A 25,171-nucleotide genomic window follows, 5' to 3' on the forward strand; every position below is an offset into this window, starting at 1 on the left:
TTCGGGTATATGTTTCACTTTGGGCTCGAGATTTGTTAGGATACGGCCATCTTTAGCAGCATTACTGTAGACATTTTTAGTTTGTAAATATAGAGGTGCAGTTTGTAATATATGTAAATGACACGATGCCGGTTAAAGTAGACATAGTTCCACCGCCTCCAGCAAATTCTAAGCAGCCAGGTGTTACACGTTCCTTACTGTATAATGGTTCAAAGTTTCAGGGCCATCAGAAGTCTAAAGGAAATAGCTACGAAGTTGAAGTAGTTCTGCAGGTTAGTTTGTCATATTTAATACTGTGTAGGGCTTTTCCAAGTGAGCATAGAGTCGAAACGGATCTTGTAAGTATAATCATATGTGGTCTGTATTTCAGCACGTTGACGAAGAAAATTCCTATTTATGCGGTTACCTCAAGATTAAAGGACTAACAGAAGAATTCCCAACCCTCACGACATTTTTTGATGGTGAAATTATTAGTAAAAAGTATCCATTCTTAACAAGAAAGTGGGATGCAGATGAAGATGTAGACAAAAAACATTGGGTAAGTCAGTGAAATAATGTTACATGTGTAAAAACTGAATTGGTTCTTACACATAGTATCCATTCTTAACAAGAAAGTGGGATGAAGATGTAGACAAAAAACATTGGGTAAGTCAGTGAAATAATGTTACACGTGTAAAGACTGAATTGGTTCTTGTACATATGGAACGGAATCATATTATGCCTTGTAACAGATATTCTATTAGTTTAACACTTCCTCTGGAGTAAGTTTTCTTCTGTAGTGTTATATCCCATATTTTTCTATAGAATAAACATGTTAGTTTTTATTTAACATGAAATTGACTGACTGCTAGTTGAAATGATTAGGATTCACATTCCCCACCAAGACACAACTGTCACAGCATGCAGTTCATTACACATAAATATTTTAAAGAAATACCAATGTAAACTAGAGTAGCCTAATCTAAAGTTATCATGAACGGTCCTGATTGATACTTACCAACTGTATTTTTGTTTATACAGAACAAACTAAAGTGACAGGGAAACCTTGTTGGATTTTACATTTACATTTATTTATCTTTTCATGGATCCAGTCATCTCCCCATAGTGCTAGATATAAAACATGTCACATATTACAAATTCATGATGACTACACATCATTTGTCCTTGGTCCAATAAAATATATTTATTTATTTTATTTATTTATTTCATCTCTATAAATCATTGTTACATGATATAGGACGAGTCAGTTACTGTATATAATCAAGCCTGAGACAGAATAGCTCAAGTTGTCAGGACAACACACACAGGTCGTGGAAAAACCACAATCAAATTCACACCTTGCCATTCCACACATGCTGGCAAGCCATATCATCCAGACAGTTACACACAGCACACAGGAACATATCAAACCATAAGCCATACAACCTCAAGCTGACGTCTCCCATCTTCTGGATGAATTAACAAGGAGGAGCTCAGCATTTTATATCAAATATTTTAACATTTTAGTGTTTTAACTTAAAAATAGGTTCGGACGAAAAGTGAGAACTTGAGAGTGTACTCAACTATCTTAGCATGTTTTGTGCTTTTACACGTCAACATATCGTAGCAGCGTCCACACGACAAACATAATTGTGAACAAAAAACAGCGACAGTGTTTCCATAATTATAGCAAGTGCCTCTGATGATGGTTGTGTCAAACTGAAACATGTAAGGCAGAAATAATAATAAAAAAGTGACCTACAAATTGTTACACTTGACGGACTTTCTGTTAACTTTGTGACTGATAGTGTAATGGACCAAAATGAAACAATTAAAAAAAAACCTAATTTGCTTTTTATTATTTTTTAAAACTGTGATATTTGATGGCAGGATATTAAATAGCTTGACGCCTGAATAATTCATTCCTTCTGGTACCAATGACATACACAGAGTTATTGTTGAAACTTTTCCAAATTATTAACAGCAAATATACACATGGGACTGGTAGTATGTCAAGCTTTTTAAATAAATCTCTATATGTATGAGTTGGGCCCACTCCCATCATTATTCTCATTGTTATTTTCTTTTGTATAACAAAGACCTTATGACTGTCTGATGGATAAAAGTGATAGCATGATACCACCACACTGATTTTTCAAATTATGTTACTAGCAGGAATATGCATTCACTTTTCATCATCAAAAGTCATCCCAATAGAAGTCTAACCGTCTGTAACTTGACAAGTTAAAATATTAGAAGATTCAGTTAAAAGCACTGTTCCCCACAGTTCACCTCTTCTAGCTGAACTTTGTGTGAATTTACTAGTAAAGGAAATAGGAGGGTTGACAAGAGGATAGTATGAGGTTTCTGTAATTCATGGAATTATTATCTACATGAAGAATTAGCAGTAATCTCATTAAGGAGCTGAAAAAAGCACTGAATTGTATGCACTCTCAGTCATCTTCCTCCCCTTGTCCCTTCACATTCCTCAACATTTGTAAACATATACACACATATATTACATATGCATTGTTGGCATCTCATTCAATTAAAGACCAGTGAATCAAATGAAGTGACCAAAATATACATGACCTCTTGTGTGCAATACCAAAATGACTTAGTTCTTTGTACTGCTTATTTATCTAATATGACTTTTCCACATCCTAAAGTATTGGATTTTATGGAAATAATAGATGAGTAATGAAAATGAAAAAAGAGCTTGTACTGATGCCTGAAATCTTTGAGAGTTCTATAATAAGATGTCTTGGTTCTGCATTGTTTTTGTAAATTGGGGAAGTTTTATTGTATATATGGTTGATATGTTCTTNCATATATTACATATGCATTGTTGGCATCTCGTTCAATTAAAGACCAGTGAATCGAATGAAGTGACCAAAATATACATGACCTGTTGTGTGCAATACCAAAATGACTTAGTTCTTTGTACTGCTTATTTATCTAATATGACTTTTCCACATCCTAAAGTATTGGATTTTATGGAAATAATAGATGAGTAATGAAAATGAAAAAAGAGCTTGTACTGATGCCTGAAATCTTTGAGAGTTCTATAATAAGATGTCTTGGTTCTGCATTGTTTTTGTAAATTGGGGAAGTTTTATTGTATATATGGTTGATATGTTCTTTTTTATTTGTTTTATATTATGAATGCCTTAACTTGTTCCTGTGGGAATGGAATGTTTATTTTTTGATCTGTGACTCATTTTATATCCAATGGTTGTTTCCCAGCCTGTATATGGATCTATTTTTGAATCTGAAATAAATTGAATTGAATTGCGGAACTTTGTGATATCCTTCCTGAGAAACAAATAGTTTCTCAAGTAGTCAAGACATCCCCTTCCATCTTTGGAACCCTTACAACATATTTACATAAGATTATGCCCATTTGTCATTCCATAGATTATTTTAGGGAATCTGATGCCTTACATATGTAGCATGGTACGAAGGGGGACCCAAAAATAACCGGAAACGACCTGTTGCGCGCGCATGCTTTGTAGTTACGAGTTGTGCTGCTAGGTGGTGTTAGCTGGGGGTCTCCCGCGACTGTTAGTGAGCTGGCATCAGTCTGAGTTAAGTGGTTTGTCTGTGGTGCTCTGTTGTGTGCGTTCCTGTTTCAACCCATTGGCGATTAGTGAGATGGCCAACCAGAAGGAACAAAGAGTGTGCATGAAATTTTGCTTTCTGTTAGGGAAAACTGCACTTCACTCTTCAAGTCGCGGCAAACATTCACGCGGTTTTCTCTTTGGTCATCTCCGAGCAAGCGAGGAACAAATTTTGCAGACACCCGTCTCATGTGCAAACCTTCGGTTAAAATTCGCTGGACCGTGCTCCATGAGATGTTCNTGTTTAATCAGATAAAAATTCTACACATATTTCACTCTTCACTGTTCTAAAGTTAACTGATTGGTGTAAAAAATTACACAAGTACTCACAGGCAGAAATATTGTAAATTCCAAATTCTGAAAATGTCTGTGAGGAATCTGCTGTTGAACTTCAGTGAAGAGGCAGAATTTGTAAGTGGATACTTTTGAAAATAATTCCTCCCCCAAACTGTTCTGTTTTTAATCATGCAACTTTGTTTCTAACAGAGTAAATTCGGATCCTTCTACCAGTATGCAAAAACGTTCAATTCCGACAATTTCGACTATGAAGGCCTGAAAACAACCGACTACGTCTTCATGAGGTGGAAAGAGCATTTTCTTGTTCCTGACCACACAATCAAGGATATTAATGGAGCATCATTTGCAGGATTTTACTACATCTGTTTTCAGAAATCAGCAGCTACGATCGAAGGCTACTATTACCATAGGAGTTCGGAATGGTACGACTGTAAACTATGTGATAAGCTGTACCAACCCCAGCTCTGGTGTGTAGTAGGCATATATACATCATATATCATTACTAAACTGCAATCCACTGTCCTAGTCAAAATTGAATTGCAAATTTTAATCATGCCATCATAAACTAATCCTATTTTAAACAGTTGAGGTTTGTTAGAAAGGCCAAGTGGTACCTCTGACTACAGCATTCTCCCCCCCAAAAATAATGGAAAATGACAGCTGAGTGAAATATTTTGGCTGGTGGTTGGAAGTGTTTTAGGATATTTGTAGCTGCTTCACCCTGGTTGATTTTAAAGGGCCATTGTCATTGTCACTGATCTATACATATATGGGAAAGGTGATTTTCCTTGGTTGATCAGAGTATGAACAGTGGTAGTATCAGTAAACACACTAATGCCATTCTGTTAGCAGAGGAAGAATGCTTTCCTGTAACTTACCACATCGAAATAGAATTTCTGTCAGAGCTTGAGTATGGTACTCAGCTTGTTGCTAGAGGTTTTCAAATGATGTATAAAACTTAACTTACTCTTATATTAAAGATAAGTTGTGGTCTTAGATTCACGTGTAACTCTAGCACAGTGCAAAACTAACTGGGGAGATTGCTGAAGTGCAAAATTACGTACCTCTTAAAAGTGTGGCTTTTATATAACAGTATGATGTATAATAATTATGACTTTCTAATGTAATTAATTTTTTCAGGTATCAGTCTCTGACATTAAGTCATGTTCCAGAACACAGTATACAGATCTATGAGTTCAGATGAAAGTGGAGCAAAGGAATTGGATTTATTCATGTTGAGATGTACTATAACACCTGTTACAAATTTGGACTTAATTTTGTGTCGCAAGGTGCAGAAGCAAATGTAATTTGGTCAGTGATGATTTAGCAAAATGAGAATGGAACAATATATTCTTTTGCTAATCCCTTACTGGATAAATATGCTCATTCACTACAAAGCATGAAAGCGTTTTGTAATTTTCATGTTAGGAGAGTGACGAGCTGTTGTTAATTTTTATTTTTAATTAACATTTTTTTTTAAGTTTAATTTTTCCTTGAAAGCTTAATGTCAAGGAGTGTAATGAGTTATACTTGTTGCATATTACTGGATTGAATGTACAGTAACAGCATGTTTCACAGTGCTCTGTTGTATTTGTGTTTATATAACCACAGTATATTATTCCAGAAATACATGTAATTGGTAGCATAATACTCAACATTGTGCAAATATTTTAAATTATTGTGTGTGTAAATAGACAATAGAATTTAGATTGAATAAGTTGCAAATGGTGAAATATGAAAATGGGGATGTTTTGCAAAACTTTATGCAGAGCATATAGTCCAGCATTTTGTGAATATTTTTCTCAGAGAGGTTCTTTTAGCCTTTTTTCTCTCTCCCCCCCCCCCCACGTGTCNTCTGACAGCTATGGGAGTAAATAACTTTAACTGCAATATTATTTACAAAGAAAATAAAGGACTCTGTTTAGAAATATAAATCTTTCCTTCCTGACGTTTTTACAACAAACTGTGCGGTCATTGTTGGTCATATTAACCTATATGTTTAAAAGCCTGCTTTATATAGTAATTTTACAGGCAAAGGACAACAATTTTGGAATTCAGTTTAAAAGTGTTATCACCTGATTCTTACAAGATAATGTGCTGAGTATTACAGTAAGGTATAAAAGTTTGTGATGATGGTACATTTAATTTATTTAGTGGGGGGTGGAGTCCAACTGGGCATGGTGGCCACTGATTGGCCTATTGTAACCTGCCCTGGGTGATTATGATGATGCAGAATTTGGTGGAATGAAGATTGGCAGGGGAAACCGAAGTACTCGGAGAAAACCCGTCCCAGCCCCACTTTGCCCACCACAAATCCCACTTGACCAGATCCGGGATCGAACCCAGCCTGCCACAGTGGGAAGCCAGCGACTAACCGCTTGAGCTATGGCACAGCCTCACGATGGTACATTAGTACAAATATGTTTCTGGACATTATCCATTGTCCTTTTTTTTTATCTACTACACCGTCGTGTTTATATTTCAAAACACGTTTCAGAGACTGGATTCTTCTCTCTGTTTTAAGGTGTTTTGAATAATGTCCAGATACAGATTTGTACTGAGTATTATGGTTTAAGGTTAAACATGTAAGTTGTATTTGTGCCTGGGCACCATAGAGGGAAGGTAGATGAGGTAAACCTCACATTTTCTGGTCCCTGGCTGTAGTTAGATGTGAGTGAAGTTCACAGTCTGGCCACTGTGCCCCTGGACGCAGTGCTAGTGCTACTCATTGGAAGAATCTGAAATGTTGTATGATGATATACTGAAGAATGTGGTTTTGTTAAAATAGTTCAGCACTTAAAATGAGAAACATAAATATCTCAGAAACTGGAGAGTTGTTTTCCTTTTTATTTAATGTTAATGACACATAGACAGACATGACATTTAATATGGTGAGATTCATGGGGATGTTTGCAGACTGGTATGGGTAGAAAAGTTCCAACATGGCAGTGACATGAACTTTTTGAGGTTATATTTAGAAGTAAATTTTCAGCATGTTATATTTGACTGAGAGATTTCAAATATACTGGTACTATGACAAACTTGGAAAGAAGTAACATTCTAACAGAATACAGAATGTAAATTTTAAATTATTACAAGCAATTAAATTACCTCCAGGCACATAATTAGCCAACAGCAAACTTAAGTGAAATGTTTACCTTCCTCATGTATCATAAATATTGGCTTATTTAGTGGCAATTTTCTCTTCTTGCTACTACAGCCTGCTTTGAACTTGGTCTCTTCTACTGGAGGTACCTTCTTAAATCCTGATGAAAAAAAAGGACTTCTTGGATGCAAGATTAGACCATGGAAATCAGGACAGACCAGAAATATGCATACATTATAGGTGTTCTGACAGGGATTCAAAACCCAGTTCTAATGGATGGAGTCTAAAACTGTACAGCACCCACAAAAAGAGGATGAAAGAAATGATTCCTTCAGCTATTTTCGAAGGTTCATTTTTCACAGATTTGATTGGTTCTCATTTGTTCATTTCCACTGTAAGAAACCAATGTTTTGAAACAATTCTAACAATACTGATGTAAGTTTCATGAACAAATTAGTATAAAAGACTTTTCAACCATTAAACACTGCTGTGCATTGAATATGCAAATTTTTTACCAGCTTCCTCTGGCATAATTGTAATACTAATAACAAAAAAATTCTTTATTTCCAAAACTACTCTGGTGTCATCTGCTTTCAAAATGCCAGCTACAACATATTATTCTGCATCCTGTAGTGTATGACTGTAAGACATATATGGAAGATTATGAGTGTAAGTAAAAGGTGCTAAGGAATATACAGACCTACCTAAATTGAACAGGGTAAGGAAAAAAGCATATAAGGAACTTTGTGATTTAGACTTCTTTTTGTAGCTGGGATACCTCAGTCAATGTAGCGACAGGCTACAGACTGGTGAGCCACGGAGTTAGGATCTGATTCCCAAGAGAGCAAGAGGTTTTTCTCTTCTCCACAGCTTGCAGACCATCTCTGGGACCTATCCAGCCTCATATCAAGTGGATAGTGCAGATTCTTTCCCCAGGGGGTGAAGTGGTTGGGGCATGAAGCTGACAACTCATCTCCATCTAGTGCCAAGCTTAAAAATGATGGAGTTATACATCCACTTCCCCATTATGTCTTCACGGTGTGGTGCTTAATTAAACACAGTAAAAACTTTAGTTCCTCTCTTCTTCTTAGAATTATGAGACAAACAGCTCAGCTGGGAGAACCGAAAGATATAAAGATTCGGCAAGGAACCTTTGGTAAAAGTGGCCACTTGGAATGTAGAGGATAAGAATAAAATTAAGGAAAATTTGGAATGAAATGAAATGGGCAGGATTTGGTGTCTGTGGTGTTGATCTTGGAGTGCTATTACCACAGTCAATGTCTTTAAAGTGAAAAAGTGACATGTAAATTCCTAAGAACTGTCAGAGTAAAATAGATATCTAACAGCATTCTAACAAATAGGTACATAAATTTGTTGGTTTGCACAAGATGAATGGAATCAGTTGCACTCATCTCTGTAATCTCCTTTCAGTGGCAAGGTGAAGGAATAAATTTTTGAGATTCAGCTTATGAGAGAAGCCCCTCTATTCTGTGTTTAGAAATGATTCTGCAGCAACTGCAGTTTATGAACAAAGATAAATTTGACCTCTCACAGCTGTGGGATAGAATGCTGAGCTATTAGTACCTGAAGCTAATCTGAGGTTGAAATTACTATTGCAAAGTTGAAAAAGTATAAATTGCCAAATATGATCAATTTCTGGCAGAAATGATCCAAGCAGGAGGTAAAGCATTATATCCTGAAAGCCATGAACTCATTAATTCTATTTAGAATAAGGCAGAATTGCCTCAGTAGAGGAAGGATTACCAATTTAGAAGATGGGTGATAAAACTGAATTACTAGGGCATATCCTTGTTACCAACTTCAATCAAAATTTTATCCAATATATTTCTCTCAATGTCAAGTCCATAAGTGGACAAAATTATAGGGGACCAACAGTGTGGGTTTCAACATAACAGATCAACTAGTGATCAGATTTTTTGCATTTGTCAGATACTGGAGAAAAAATGGGAGTACAATTGGACAGTATATCAGCTATTCATAGACTTCAAGAAAGCCTATGATTCAGTTCAGGGGGAACCACTGTACAATTGATTATGCATTAAATTAAATTTATTGTAAAGTCAGTATAGGTTTACATCTCTCTTATATGTTCTCAAAATGGTCTAAAACAAGGAGCTCCTTTTTCACCATTACTTTTCAACTTCGCTTAAGAATACACCAATAGGAAGGTCCAAGAACACAGGGGGAACAGAAACTGGGACACATCAGCTTCTGGTCTATATTGATAATGTACATCTACTGTGATATAACATAAATACCATAAGAACAACATAGAAGCTCTGACTCTAGTAAGGAAGCTGATCTAGAAGAGAACACAGAGAAAACAAGGTACATGTTGCTGTCACATCACCAGAATGTATGGCAAAATCATAATAGAAACATAGCTAACAGGTCCTTGGAAAATATGGCAAAGTTAATATATTTGGGAACAACAACACATCAAAATGTGATTCAGAAGGAAATTACGAGTAGATTAAATCTCGGAATTGCTTGCTACCATTCAGTTCAGAACTTTCTGTCTTCTCTGGTATCGAAAAATGTAAGAATTAAAATAAAATTACTAATTTGCCTGTAATTTTCTATGGGTATGAAATGTGGTTTCTGAAATTCTGGGAATAACACAGACTAAGGTGTTTGGCAACAGAATGCTCAGGGGAATATTTGGACTGAAGAGGGATAAAATAGCATCAGGTTTAAGAAAACTGCACAATGTGGAGCTTCATATTTTGTGCTCCTCACATAATATTAGAATGATCAACATGAGGAGGATAGGATTGGCTGTGCATGTAGTACATTTGAGATAAGCGTAGACAGTATTTTGGTAGGGAAACCTGGCAGAAAGAGACCACTAGCAAGACCTAGATGTAGATGGAAGGATAATATTAAAATGGATCTTAAAGAAATAGCATGGGGTGGTACAGACTGAATTCATTTGGCTTAGGATGGGAGCCAGTGGAGGGCTCTTGTGAACACAGTATGGAACCTTCAAGTTCCATAAAGTGTTAGGTAATTTTTAAATAGCCAAGTCACTGGTGGCTGGCTTCTAAAGGATTCAGCTCCATGTAGTTAATTAGTTTATGTACTAATTAGGATTCAGCTCCATGTAGTTAATTAGTTTATGTACTAATTACAATTCAGCTGTTTAACACTTGAGCTAACTACTCAGTGCACGACACAGTATTTGTGCTGAGAGAATGTTCATTACCTGCAGATGATACTTACACATTCTGGAATAAAATTCTGTACGTAAGGTCCAAGCAAAGGACATTAAATCTTCACTCAGGATATAAATTTCATGACTGCTATAATGTTAGTTTATTCCTCCTGAAACATTCACAGTGGCAAAGACTGGTGGGTTAAAATTAAAGCCTTCAAAAAGAGGGCCAAGAGTACGTTACTGACCCTTGCATACCAAAGGTAACAGATCCTACAGCATCTGTTTAGTTAAAATTCATATTACTTGTGTTTTACATTATCATTATCCATTAGCTTCAACATGGACCACACACTTCCTAAATGAAATCTCAGACACTGCCCCATGTAATTATTACACTGAATTATATAGGACGTCCAGATGATACGTATCCATAATAAGAAAATTTATATCTTGGAAACTAATTTTCATACATGTATCCAGTTTATGTCCTTGGAAAGGAAAATTCAGAAAGCTTTTTTTATACGTGCGGCTTACATGCGTGCGCCAGCTGGTGACCTTTAATAAGCTCAGTAACGATGTAAACACCACAGGCACAAGTTCAATACATGTTGTGGCTAAAAGTGTTACAATGTTTTATGGCTGCCCACAGTAATTTTAGAATGCAATATGGAAGTCAACCTCCTACATGGAAAAGCATTCGGTTCTGGAACAACAAACTGAGGACTACAGATAGTTTGTTATGTGTAAAAGCTCCTGTCGATTGCATTATACCGAGAGGCATTCCAGCGAAGTTCGCACAAATCATTCGTGCTGCTAGCTTGCAGTTGCAAATTCCACATTCAACAGTGCACGATGTGCTACACAAAAGGCTTCATTTAAGAGCATACAAGATTCAAATGAATCATGCACTGAAACCAGGTGACCCAAGTAGCACACACAAAATACGCTGTGGACATGCTAGAAAGAATTGATTTTCTCCACCAAGTGTGCTTTTCAGATGAGGTGACATTCCATGTCAATAGAGCTGTAAACAGCTACAACTGCAGGATCTGGGGCAGTCAAAATCCACATATCACATGTGAGTTGGAGAGAAGCAGCCCCAAAGTGAAGGTGTGGGCCAGCTTAATGCACAACTAGTTGATTGGACCGTTTTTCTTTTTGGAAAAGACTGACCAGACATTTGTACTTGGACATGATGGAGCTATATGTGCTGCCCCAATTACCACTTCAAACTATCCTCCAAAAAGATGGGGTGCCACCACAATTCTGCCACCATATTAGGTATCACCTGCACAGAGATGGAATGGCCTCCTAGGTCACCAGATTTAACCCCACTGGATTTTCTCGTGGGATTATGTGAAGAACACTGTCTACTAGGTTAAGTTCAACGACCATCAACACCTGAAAGCCTGCATAAGGGAAGCTGTGGCTATGGTAACACCAAACATGCTTCAAGCAAGGTGGAATAAAGTCGAATATTGTCTGGATATTTGTCGTGCCAGCAAGGGAGCCCACATTTAAATTTACTGAGAAAGTTATATACTCAGGGGGGGGGAAAAAAACTTCAATAGTTTCCCTTTGTAATGGTGTAACCCATGAATGTGTATAATAAATGCTTTCTGAGATATAATTATTTTATTTTGGATACATTTCTTCTGGACGTCTGTATATAAAACTTACAAAAATAATGTTCACAACAAATCAATGCAATTATTAAACACTGAAAAACGATCCTGTAAAATATAATGCAATGACAATGTTTTAAACCTTGCTATAGTACTTAATAAAATAAAGGGGGGGCAGGAGGGAATACCACTCTATTCACATCTGTTTCATGTCTAAAATTAAGTGACATAAACGTTATGATCAGGGCAATTGAACCATAAATACTGATTGCATTGATAATGATCTGCATGCTATTATGAAGCAGATTTGATTAAAACATGACTGAAAGTGTATAAATCTGTAAATAAATGGAGTTTCCACATGTTTTTTTGCATCATTTTATTCTAAACCCCAACTGCAGTGGTTCTTTACCTACCACTACAAAACTGAAAACTGACTACACATTTCACTTTCTACAGCTGCCATGTTGTTGCTTTACAAGTTACCCCCACCCCCCCAACTAACAAACAAAATTTGCAGGACCCCATATTAAGTGGTGCTATCATGACACAAGGTCATGCATCCATCACGATGGTATTTTGACTGTAAGAAATTAAAAGCTATGGGTTTTAGGTAGCCTCCAATGACATAAATGACCATACCAAATTTTATCAAAATGCGTCCATCCACCTGTTGTTGAGCTGAAACATGCAGACACAACCAGTCCTATGTATGTTCATTTCATGCACACTGTGCAAATAATGTGCAATAAGCTCCGAAAGGATATGAAAATCACAGTTTTATGTATAACACATATTAATAACTTAAGCAAAATAAAGCTACGGTAATTCAAACACAATATTTGCATAAACTGATTACATACATCAGGCAACTGCCATGTAAAATTAAAACTGTATAGTATGAAGCAAACAAAAAACACAATTTTATACATACATGTGTACCTTTCAAATTTGCATAAATTATTAAAAACAAAAAAAGTTTGTGGGTGAACAACTGTAACAGATATTTCATGTGAATTTAATTCTTTAAATATTAAAATGAGGTAACCTACAAATTTACCTTCTTACATTTTACTGCTGTTACCCAAATTGCTGAATGGATTACAGTTCTTGCTATATGCCAAAAGTTATGCCTGTGAAAACTGGTAGTCAACATTGGTGATAAGGGACAGTTAAAGTGTGGGGTTCTCTTGTCAACGTGTGTGTAGTCTTGTCGCTACTCCTATGACAACNCATAAATGTCAGCATTTCAAAAACCTTAAAGATTTGCTCCTTCTACACAAATTATGCCAAGTCTTGATTTTTGGTAGTCTGGTTTCAGAGAACATCTTCAAATCAAAGAGCTGTTTAATAAAATGATGGTCTTCATACAAGTAGCAACATAAATGGAATAAATCCAACAACTTAATCATTTTCCTGAATACAAATTAATTTAGCAATTTTAAACACAAAATGAATAAAGACCAATTAAGCTGAAAACTCATATTGCCATATTTCAATGCATAATTTTTTATCTTATTTTTGGCCGTTAAATTAAGAGAAAATAAATTTCCATATGGTTCCAGCTTTACGTATGAAATACAAAACCAACAAATAATGTTTGTCTCTACAGTCTGAAAGGGATAGCAGCAATATAAAATCCATCATGACTTGGCAAGTATCCTTCAGCCATTGCAACATGCTATATGATTTGCATGACAGAAAGTATAAAATGAGAGACTCAAGAACTTGACAGTGGATTTGATGATAATGTTCTATTTTGTCCAAAATGTACTGCATGTAAAAAATTTCATGAAATGTGCCACAGATTGGAACTAACTTCATGCAGCAGTCCTTCTTGAAAAGTTAACAGTTGCAATTCCCAACCTTTTACGGAATGCACAGGCATATTGTTATGTTGACAAGAACCTTCAGCTGATTCCTGTCCTAAACCAGATGAATACAGTCCATACCCTCATATCTTATTCCTTCAAGACCAATTTTAAAATTATCCTCCCATCTATGCTTATGTCGCCCAACTGGCTCCTTCCCCTTACATTTCCCAACTAAAATTCTGTATGCATTTCTCATATCTACCATATGAGTTACATGCCCCATTCACCTTTCCTTGATTTCACTAATCTAACATTATTTGGTGAACAATAAAAATTATGAAACTCCTCATTATACAATTCTTTTCAGTCCTCAGAAGCTGATTAGGCCCATTCAATTCCAATCCTTCATGATTTTCTTGGACTTCTGCAATGGCATATTCTAAAACAAATATGAAAAGGAACAGTGGTAAAGCATTTTCCTCTTTTAGACTAGTCAGAGTAGGAAATGCACCAAACAAATTGTTTACCTACAGAGATTTTATTACAGCTTTAATTTAAAAGGTTTTAATTAGCCTAACCAGTTTAATGGGTGTACCAAATTCAATGAGAATACTGTGGTGTGCTGCCTAAAACCTGGAATATCTGAACAGAGCGGGCATCCATTGCTAGACAATGGCCTGTTAAAACACATGGCCAGGACAAGCTGGAACAGACCACTGCTGAGCAACGCTCTGTAAACACTGCCTAAAAGCCGGAACAGTGGAGCCAGACAAGGAATTATCCATTTTGCTAGGCAAACATTCATGCATGTTTCCAAGAAAACGCATACATAACAGACCACTACCATGGAAATGAAAACCAGAACTAGTGCAGTTCCCGTGGCAACTGTTGGTTACAACAGACCAGAACAGAAACAAAGCTCAGAGTTCAAAAGGAAGTATGAGAGAACACAGAAAGTGGGCAACTTGTTATAGTTGAATTTGTGAAGTACTGTAACTGAGTGTAATTGTGTTAGTAACATCCAATAAACCCAATGATCAAATCCAGGATCAACAATTATTTGTCATCAAACCCATGGAACCCTGGACCTGTGACAATATTATACAGTACTTTTCTTTGGAGTCATAGATTTCCTTGAAGTGTATTAGATGATGTATTGTCTCACTATACTCCTATTTTGTTTCTAGTAACTGACAAAAGCAGAATGTCTGATCAGTACTGATGTATTACACTGAAATCCACGTGGATGACCTCCAATGAATTTGTCTATGTATGAGTTGAGCTTTGAGAGAAAAGTGTTAGGTAAAATTCTGTATGTACTTGATAATAGTGTTATTCCTCTGTACTTACAACTCTCAGTTTTATTACCATCTTTATGTAAAATAATACATTCCTTCCACTGCATCCCTGTTCCTAATATTTAAAATGAATGGATCTCATAACATTCTACTTCCTGCTGGGATAAATTCTGTTGAACTTGTTCTGTACCTGGCAATTTATACCATACCTATTGCTACAGAATGTACTACTACTTAGCTAATTCATGAAAAATTCAAACATAAAAAACAAATTTTCTTTTGAAGAGTTCTATTTACGAAGATATAATGTTGTGTACCTTATTAAAGTCATCGGACATTTTGGAGAAACATGTTACTTCCATCTTCAGTGTTAAAAAGTAAGCCAAGCAAGAAACCAGTATGGCACCAGCATTGGTTGCTGCCTGCTTCATGCTGGTTTCCTGCTTGGCTTACTTTTTAACACTGAAGTTGTAGGTAACATGATCCTACAAAGACTATATCTCACTCAAAATCATTTTCCTTCATGTGAGATTTGAATTTCAAGGCGGTGAATATAAAGATTACAGTCTTATGGGATCTGACACTGTGCAAATCAATGTTTTGGAAGAATCCACTGACTCCATCTTCAGGGCAGAAGAGTAAACAACATAAGAAAAGGAAGGTACAGAAATGGGGAAGATAGCCTATGAACCAGGTCTGCAAGTGAAAAAATGAGATGGCAGCCAACCTTCTATCCCTACATCCACTGTATCTTCCTGTTCTTTCCTGAAGATGGAAGCAGTAGGTTCTCCTAAAACACTGGTAACTACCTACCAAAGTACATGGTGTCACATCACAGAAGACTATCTTTATATTCACCTTTGATAACATATAAACTATGCATTTGAATTAGGTCTTGAAATAAATTTAGAAGTTTAATTACACGAATCCATCTCAACAAAAAGAAATTTCATAGGACCCTGCTACACAATATTTCTGGTAAGAGCATGACACTACGTAACTTTTAGCTGTATGTTTTCTCTCTACAGTAAAACTTGGTTATAGCAACATCGGTTTCTGCGACACCTTGTCTATTGCGTCAAATATTCAATGGTACGAACTAATTCCTCATAAAGCAACTGTTTTTATACCTTGCTTAGTACGACATGCACAAATGCATCAACCTCGTATGTAACGTCATTTTCATTCCTGAATTTCTCTGATATGGACATTGAACGTAATTTAGAAAGTGTGTATTGGGCAAGTAACAGGAAACAGATGAAGATAACTGATTACTGTACTCGTATCTAGGTACAGTAAGGCACAACAATTGATGTAATCTACTGTAATTTGGTGAGTAGGCCTACCTTTAATATACAGTATTAGTGCGGTGTGTATTGTCAGTGAAAAGCGCTGTAATATGTCTTTGATATTACACATTTGGGCAATTCCACGTTAATGTTACGTTAGTCTGTGCTTAACTACGTATTTCACTAAAAAATGCAACATTTTAACTCGGTTTTTGGTAGATTTTTACGTGACTAACATAAAGCTACTGTGGAAGTGCCCATTTCGGTTACAACGACATTCGTTTATAACGACACTATTTTTAGGTCCCTTTGATGACGTTATAACCAAGTTCTACTGTATATATAATGGGGTTATCCACCATCTATTTCATCTCAGAAACATATTCTGAAATTTGGTTCATGGAAATCTATACTAAACCTTTTAAGGAAATTATAAAACCATTCAAATGGTAAACTTTGATGTACAAGAGTGGTGAATTAAACTTCATCAGATTTCTCAAAAATGGTTCATTATGCAAAAGAATTTGTACACTACTTATATTACCAAATAAAAAAAAAAAAAACTCCATGGTGTTAGTCCGCAAGCGAATTATACTGACCGAATGGCTGCTGCTTGTCGGCGAAGTGCAGATAGAGGGTGCTGTGTGGTCAGCGCAATGAATCTCCATGGCGTTAATTTCGGTTTTCTAGACTGGTGCGGCTATTTCCTTGAAATAGCTCCTCAATTATCATCATGAAGCTGAGTGGACCCCATTTCAGACACACTATTTCTCAGAAAAAATCTGGTAGTGCCAAGAATCGAACCCGGACCTCTGGATCTGTAGCCAGGAACTCTGACCACTAGACCACAATGGTGGTCCTACTTATAATATCTCCAGATTTAATTAAAGTAAACTACTAAAGACACTGGTAAGAGAACCCAAAGGATCAACACTGCTAATACCAGAACCAGCCACTGCATGTGATCCTGGGCCACTTGCAGCCACCTCTCATGCTTATGATATACACAGGTTTCAATAACATCTCTAAGTTCATTTGAAACATTTTTAAAAAAGCAAAGAATTTTGAAACCCTGTACGCACCTAACCGTAATACACCGTTTCACTCAAATGCAACAATAAGTTTGAAAAAAGATAAAAAGAATTCATTTCTAAAATTGATTAATTTCCTGCCTACAAGTTAAAAATATGTTAAGCTTCAAGTGTCCATATACAACTAAATTTTAAAAACACATTTGAGGGTACATCATACCTTAAACAGGCAACCTCACAGAAGATATGTCTCATGTGTTCAACAAGACCTTTGGTATGACAATCTTGTTTCTCATGGTCTAAGTTTAAGAATTATGATAACCTTTAATAATGCACTTATGTCTGTAAATAATGTTATCACATGCTGTCTTATAACAAGAACACTCCTATAAAAGCAAGTGATATAAGTAATCACCAGGGCCTGGATTTTGTTGACATGTCATCTTTCTTTCCTTGTATCCTGTGTGATGCTCTTAAATATATAAATCTCGGATATGAGCTGCTGGTTACAGAAATGTAAATTTTATAGGTAACTTTTGTCATTTTTTGGTTTAAGGTCATTTTTTCATTTTTGGGGTTTTTTTTTTTACTTTTAAGGCTATTTCTTGTTATTTTTTTGTAATTTTTCTTCATATGTTTTCTGAAATGTGAATAACATGGAAGTGAAGTGTTCTTTCTTTTCTCCTTTAGGTAATTTTTCTGGATTTTTTTAATATTTTCAGGTCATCAAAATCCGGGCCCTGCATATTTTGGGGTCATATTTTAGGTAATTTTTCTGGATTTTTTCGGTCATTTTTTAAATATTTTCAGGTCATCAAAATCTGGGCCCTGGTAATCACAGATGAAAGAATAAAGAATGTCTCATTTCTGTTAATTTCTCCCAAACACAGCAAGGCCCTTCCTTTCTCTCTTATTATAGCAGTAACATGACTGCCCACATCACCTGCAAGCTTATGCATTTCTCAAAGTGGGGATGGATCTGAGATGTATTCAGGAAGCACATAAACTTTTTATTGATATATAACTTTACATGGAAAGTAGTTCCACTTCTGAAAGTTTTATGCACTTTGTACATTTATGATTTATACACTCACTTGCTTTAAGTACGATCTCAAGGTATTCTACCCACATGCATTTTGTTATTAAGGGCATATCAGATTTTGTCTATGAATTTGCATAAGACTTGATCTGTGAATAAGATAAGTATTACTTCTAAACAAAAATAGTAATGTAGATCATGATATATGCATTCAGAATGTCAGTACTTAATTTCATCATCCATGCATCCCCTCTGCCATCTGGTAAGAGAAATCTTGATTCGGTATGTTTGAATTTCAAACTGATGTGAAAATACCAAATGCAGTAATTTTCTAATCATGAAGTAACTGTCTACATCAGTAAATTACGTGATGATGATGCACCCTCAAAAAGTTTTAGATACAGTCTAATAATCATGTGTCAGCCAATTCTCTTCCTTCTGACCTAATACATCCTGTCTTACGTACAGTTAACTAACAGTGATTCATTTTTAACCCACTTCAAACCTGTTCTAAATAAACTGGCTGATACAAAGACATGTGTGTATGTGTAGGGAACATCCCTTCCTGTCTCCTAAATATAAGCGCCTGCTTTCACAGCATCTGTACCATCTGATTCTCTTATTTTTGGCACTGTCATTCGTTTGCTTTACATACAGAATGTTAAAATATTTATACCCACTTTTGCTACTGATAAAGAATAACAATATGAACTGCTGATTAGCTGAACAGTTAATAGTAAGTATAATACACAAATATTACAATGGACGGTAATAATATATTGAAAAATATGATCAGATTTTGCAAATGCAAGATTGTGAAATGGATGGATTTGTACGTGCTAATTATGGACAAACGTATCAACAATTTTACATACTGTTCTGAAAATACAAAATCTAGGACCATATATGTACATTTAAGTCACACGAAAACTGATAAGAAAATCTAAATCAATTAAATCTAATTATGGGAAGTCTGCTTTATCCATAACATTACAACAGTAAAATAAAGTATATAGGTATGGTATAGTGACAATTGGATTTCATGTTTAGTTTATATTTTAAAGAATCAAATGATTATCATAGTTCAGTCTGGTCCAAACCTATTCATAAGTTAAATCAAAACTCCATGCAAAATATATAAAAATATGTTCCTACGCTTCGCTTTTCATCTATTCAACCTCTTCTGACCTGTAGTACTGATATAATACTGTCTATCTACATCTATCAAACTTTTGTCTACCTGTACTGTTACCCCTTTCTTCATAATTAATTTACAACCTACAAACTTTGGTCACTTGCAAATCTCAACAGATCTGTTTATCTCCTTTTACTGAAACAAGGCTGAAAGCCTTCACATCAACCACTCCTTAGGGAAAACATTCAGTCACAAAGAAGACAAGACAACAAATGCAAGACAGAAAATCAAAATACACAACAATCACATTAGAGAATGAATTATAAAGTAAAAGGAAGGTAACCACATGTGACACAAACTGTTACTACATTCCATTACTCAGTACTTTTAAACATCACAACAATGGTGAACTTTACATGACCAGAGTTTAATATGAATAATTCATTAGTCCATATTCAAAATCTGTACATTCAAACCAAAAAAAAGGAAAGCTTTATGCTGACTTGTAATGCTAAGCCTTTGTGGAGTTCATTTTACAAAGTCCTGCTGAAACAATGTGTCAGTTTTACTACTCATCACAACATCCCAAGAAAATCTTGAGCAATAAATTCACCATTTCCTTCAAACAAATGTCATGGTACTCCAGTCTGACCTCACATAAAATAAATACCTTAAATCTGCAATATTGAAACCTTTGTACTCCTCATGAAATGTTGCATGAATTACGTCCTGTACAACTTGTTCTTGACGAGTCCATTGCTGGAGGGGAATTGGACGAGGATGGAGATGTTGCTCCAGTTGAAATACCTCCCACAAACTTCAACTTTTTGTGATGTGCTGACTGTCCAGTCTTATTACCAACTGAACTTCGATTATGGTTTAAAACATAACGGTGCTGCATCGATGTGGTGTAACTTGTCATGGCATATGATTTCAGATGAGATTTTATTGCAGTAGGAAGTGGAAGTTGGTCAATACCATAAACAGTTGTTCGGGCGACAATTGCACGGCAGCATAGCTCCTGCAAGCTCAGAACTGTGGGACATAATAAAAGCCAGAATTATATGGATTCACATTCTTTGCAATACAATGAAAATGGTTGGCAGGTATACAGTAAATCAGAGTCACTATCAAAATTACCTTTTGTTCATACAATGTACACAAGAGAAAGCAAGAATGAAAAATCAATGGTGGGTTCTGTGGCCTGTGAAGAATTAAAATAGTCCTATAGCTCTAATCAAACCAAATTGATACACCGTGTAATGTTACATACATGACATTGAATGTAATATGCATTACTTAGAATAAAAAAAAGAGCTACTACACTCCTTAGATGATTACTTACAGAATGCTTTAAGCTATCCTTTAAAATTACATCCACTGAGTAAATAAAATATTATTCATATACAAGATGAAGGTTAAAAGCTTAAGACCGCGTTACATTAAAAATCTTACAGTTAAAGAATACACTCTCAATCTTCAAATTTCCACACATTAAAATCTGTGTTGCAACATGACATTTTTTTTATCAATATGCAGAAATTATTTTTATTTTGTATTTGTATTTGTATTTGTATTTATATTTGTTCAAGAAATCCAAAAAAGGATATAGAACATGTCACAGAACTAAATATAAAACAGGATACATGCATAAATTACACGACTAGATAGTACAATGAATCAAACAATAACAAGTTTCAAAGATCCAAAAAATGGATATAAAACATGTCATAAATAATACAAAACATAAAATACNTATTTACATATAGCACAACAATTATTATGTGTTTGCTGTTTAGCAGTTTCTAGCCTTTCAATTTTTGAATTCCCACTTCTGGTGAGCACTAATAACTAGAGTACAACTAACACCTGAAGCAAAAGCACTGATAAATGCAAGTATTTTAAATGTGTCATTTTTTACACGCCAAATATGTCAGAGATAAAATTACATGAATTATAAATAAACAAGAATTATTGTTTCATTCTCAATTTTGATATTTTTTTCTGAAATAAGTGAGGCATTTGTCTTTGTGAAGAATGATCTACTGTGATTGGCACCATGATCAATTATATTTTAATCACATATATATTTATGTACATGTAAACTTATAAAATCAGGCGGTAAAAAGCTTTGTTAATGTACTACTAAATGTAACAGACTTCAGTAATCTTAAGATATGCTTAGAATATCAGCCCATTTTTTTCAATAGTATGCATACAGGAAAAATGGTCACAATGCAAAGCCATAGATCTGACAGTGCATTGTATGCTCTGACCTTCAGGATAAAACAAAGTACGACACTACTGGCAAAAATTTAGGGGGAAAGTCCTGCAGACACCATTGTTGACAGTTTGGTAATGTTATCTAGGTTTGGAAGACCAACAGAAGAGTTAAATATACAAGTTATGAAGTGTATGCATCAGATAACAATTCTTCTTAAATACCTTAAAAACTATTAGACTTAGGGCCAATCAGTGTTGGACATCAAATGTATCATTCACTTTTTATCAGAACTCTTTTTTTGCTATGATAAATGCTTAATGATTTATGTCCAAGATATGCACAGACATGTACTAGGTCTACATGCAAAGTGTCAATTATTTTGGTCTGATTTTAACTTAAACTGGAATGTGTCAAACAGATTTTACTTAACGATTTCATGAAGTCCGTTCAGTGGTTCTTGAGTTCCGTGGAGCTGATTGCTTCTTTAAAAGCCAACAGTCACCCAGCTACTCAAGCATTTTCCAGAACCAGAAGGTCCATTACCTTGTTCACAAGAGCCACAGACTGGTCTTGATCCCGAGCCAGATAAGTCCAGTCCAAAACCCCACATCCCATTTCTCTAAGATCCATTTTAGTATTATCCTTCCGTCTATGTCTCCTAGTGATCTCTTTCCTTCTGGATTTCCACCAAACTCTGCATACATTCCTTTTCCCTCCCATGGGGGCTACATGCCCTGCCCATCTCTTCCTCTTTAACTTCATCATTTTAATATATGTGGAATATGATGAACATACAATACAAGCCTACATCATAATCATTACAATTTTTCTTATATATTGAAGATTTTGCATTTTGAAGTATTCACAGTTACATTGCCAAAAAAATTACCCAGGATAGGTTACTACACAGCAGATAAAATTCCCCATGCAAGTGGTTAATAACAGATTATAACTAATTCAGTGAAAAACTGCACCATTTAATTACACTTGAAAATATTGCTAAACTGGACATGTTAAAAGCTGTGAAGTTGTGTAATTCAATTCAATTCAATTCAATTCAATTCAATTCTTTATTTTTAATGTGCNTCATCCCCCCAGAATCATGATAATTAATCCAAGTTAAGTTAGACATTAAGGCAGCTGTGATCCTATTTTTATACACTGTAATAAACTCAGCATAATATACTGATAAAAACCAGACAGAACTACATTATCTCTGTGACAGCTACTGAATTTATAATTCTAGTAAAGATGACTGACTCCTTACTTGCTATCACTGTAAAATCAAAGCAATCTCTGCCCACATCCCATGAAACCAAAGGGTTCTAGATAAACCACTCGGAGAACCACTGTTCTTTAAAATTTGCCCCCAAAAATTCAGTGTTGTCAACTTGATTACCCACATGTTCATTATTACATACACTGTCACTAACCTTTGTTTGATCTCCAGAGCCTCTCCATTCCATTTCGATGCAATGCCATGCGGGAGAGCTCGCTGAAACTCTCACGGATATTAAAGTCACATAATGGACTCACTTCAAAGAATGCCATGCGGTTCTTTGCAGCATATGTTTCCGCCTCTCGTGCCCCAACCTGACGCTTGAAGGCTAGGTGAAGACGGTTTCCGACTAGTACTTTTGGAACACCAGGTGCATGCTAAAATAAATCAACAAGCATCAACAGGACTCCAGAAAAACACTCATCCACTCACCTTGGGCAAGTTAGTGGAAACTGGAGACAAGTATAAAAATATATCTATGAAACAAATTGTTGGACTGCAGAAAGTGGATTTTGCTAATGGCTAGTAGATTTAAGTTGTATTTCTTGAGGCCTGATATTCAGTACAGAGAAACGCCACCACACTGTATCAAGACCAACTCCTGATTCACTGACATTAAGCTGAAGTGTGACACAGAAATTATGATTACTACCAACACAAAGCTTTTTAACAGATTTATTAAAAAAATCATAACAAACAAATAGGCTGAAAAATAAAACTAATTATCAATTTTACTATATTATGGTGAATAATGCATTGAGAATAAACTGTGTTGTCTTATGGGCTGCTACTTCCGATGGCACCACCTTTACGAAGCCAAATTTTCCATTTCCATCTTCTCACGATGTACTGTGATGGTGTTACAATGCTCCTACAAAATGGTAGTGAATGCTTCCATTGGTGATAAAAGCAGAAACGTTTCTGATCAAACTACATCTCCAGTCGCAGAAAAAAGAAATAAACATGTGAATGGTATAACCAGAGCCTAGGTAGGATCACATACAATTCTGTGTGCATTACACATGTTCTCTTTATGCTGGCTTATTATAAATATCTTGCTACAAATACCTGTTGAATGTGTCTGAGTCTTTTATAACACCCTGCAGCATCCTGTCACACATTGTACTCCAATACATAGTACTGAACTTTCTGAGGTAACCTGGTACTTATTGCTGCAGCTCGAAACGTATGACATGTATTTTATAACTACCGTACTGACTAAAAATAATATGATTTCAAGTATGTTCCTTACTTATATTTGAGTTTCTAATTTTTGTGGGTGAAACCAATAGCAATAAAAAGTTTGTTGAGATGTGGTTAGAGAAATGCACAATTACACACATGTGCTCAAACACACAAACATAAAACAGCACCTCCACATGTAGGTTTAGTATCTCAATGTGTTAAATTTTGTCACAATATAGGCTTGAATGAAACAAAACTGATGATACAAGCATGATCCAGAATCAGTTACTAACCTCCTCAACTTCTTTCAACCAGCGGTCAATACCATCAAATGACCATTTGTTTGTGATGTCATATACTAACAGTATACCTTGTGCTCCACGGGAATATGATCGAATGATAGTACAAAACCGACCCTGTCCAGAAGTATCCCATAGCTGCAATTTTACACGCTTTCCATCCAAAAGTATTATTGTAGTTTTATATGCTGTAAGCACACAAAAAATAAGGCCATTAATCCATCACACTGCCTTTAAGAAACATTAATTACAATAGCTTTCATGAAGCAAAACTCTTTTATTATTCACTTGACGTATCAGTAAACACATACATGTATCTGCGAAGTCATATTCTTACCCCCTCCACTGCAAAAGGGTGATTCTGTTGACCCATCTTCAAGACCACTTAAGATTTCTTGCTTGCCTACATCACTGTCACCAACTAACAAGAACTTGAGTAAGTAATCATATTGTTTTGGTTGAGAAATTGGTCTTGGCTCCAGAGCCATAACACAGTCTTTTGTTTCTCCTGCGCATAATAGGCTTTTTATTCAGCTCCTAATCCTTAACCAGGTAATTACTATCACTGTGATACGTATGTGTTATTTCGTACTTTAGAGAGTTACCTGCACCTTATATTAAATTATATGCACAATCACAAATTGAAACAAATTTCTCTTTCTGAAGTCACTGCCCTACTTCGTTTGACACCGCTTTCTGGACCTTCTGGACGTTGCACATAACACCAATATGTTCAATTGCGCCAAGAAATACAGGACTATATATTTCTAGAT

The 25,171-nt window shown here is 35.5% G+C and overlaps 2 protein-coding genes across 3 annotated transcripts; one reads left to right on the top strand and one right to left on the bottom strand.

Moving 5' to 3' along the window:
- The first annotated feature begins 17 nt into the window (after positions 1-17).
- LOC111861532 (glucose-induced degradation protein 4 homolog) lies at positions 18-5,546 on the top strand. 2 transcript variants are annotated; one of them, XM_023846189.2, is made up of 4 exons: positions 18-272; positions 371-538; positions 4,086-4,363; positions 5,037-5,546. In XM_023846189.2, exons 1-4 carry the CDS (start codon positions 126-128, stop codon positions 5,098-5,100), a joined length of 657 nt encoding a protein of 218 aa, XP_023701957.1. In that variant the 5' UTR covers positions 18-125; the 3' UTR covers positions 5,101-5,546. The 2 variants fall into 2 exon arrangements, with proteins under 2 accessions (XP_023701957.1, XP_023701958.1); XM_023846190.2 differs by having other exon boundaries at positions 4,086-4,318.
- Positions 5,547-18,226: 12,680 nt separating this feature from the next.
- Positions 18,227-25,107, bottom strand: LOC111861527 (ras-related protein Rab-40C). Its single transcript, XM_023846182.2, has 4 exons — positions 24,736-25,107; positions 24,393-24,586; positions 23,069-23,291; positions 18,227-20,446 (listed from the first exon to the last, which is right to left on the bottom strand). Exons 1-4 carry the CDS (start codon positions 24,884-24,886, stop codon positions 20,115-20,117), a joined length of 900 nt encoding a protein of 299 aa, XP_023701950.1. The 5' UTR covers positions 24,887-25,107; the 3' UTR covers positions 18,227-20,114.
- Positions 25,108-25,171: the final 64 nt, after the last annotated feature.

This window comes from Cryptotermes secundus, unplaced genomic scaffold, assembly GCF_002891405.2.
Source record: "Cryptotermes secundus unplaced genomic scaffold, Csec_1.0 scaffold1059, whole genome shotgun sequence".
NCBI lineage: Eukaryota > Metazoa > Arthropoda > Insecta > Blattodea > Kalotermitidae > Cryptotermes > Cryptotermes secundus.

Coding starts and splice junctions, on each gene's coding strand:
- LOC111861527 (XM_023846182.2), bottom strand. CDS start 24,886: ATGGCTCTGGAGCCAAGACCAATTTCTCAACCAAAACAATATGATTAC. Junction 23,292..24,392: donor GGTTGAAAGAAGTTGAGGAG/GTTAGTAACTGA, acceptor GATTTATTTTAG/CATGCACCTGGTGTTCCAAA. Junction 20,447..23,068: donor GCTCTGGAGATCAAACAAAG/GTTAGTGACAGT, acceptor TATGTCCCACAG/TTCTGAGCTTGCAGGAGCTA.
- LOC111861532 (XM_023846189.2), top strand. CDS start 126: ATGCCGGTTAAAGTAGACATAGTTCCACCGCCTCCAGCAAATTCTAAG. Junction 273..370: donor AAGTTGAAGTAGTTCTGCAG/GTTAGTTTGTCA, acceptor TCTGTATTTCAG/CACGTTGACGAAGAAAATTC. Junction 4,364..5,036: donor CTGTACCAACCCCAGCTCTG/GTGTGTAGTAGG, acceptor TAATTTTTTCAG/GTATCAGTCTCTGACATTAA.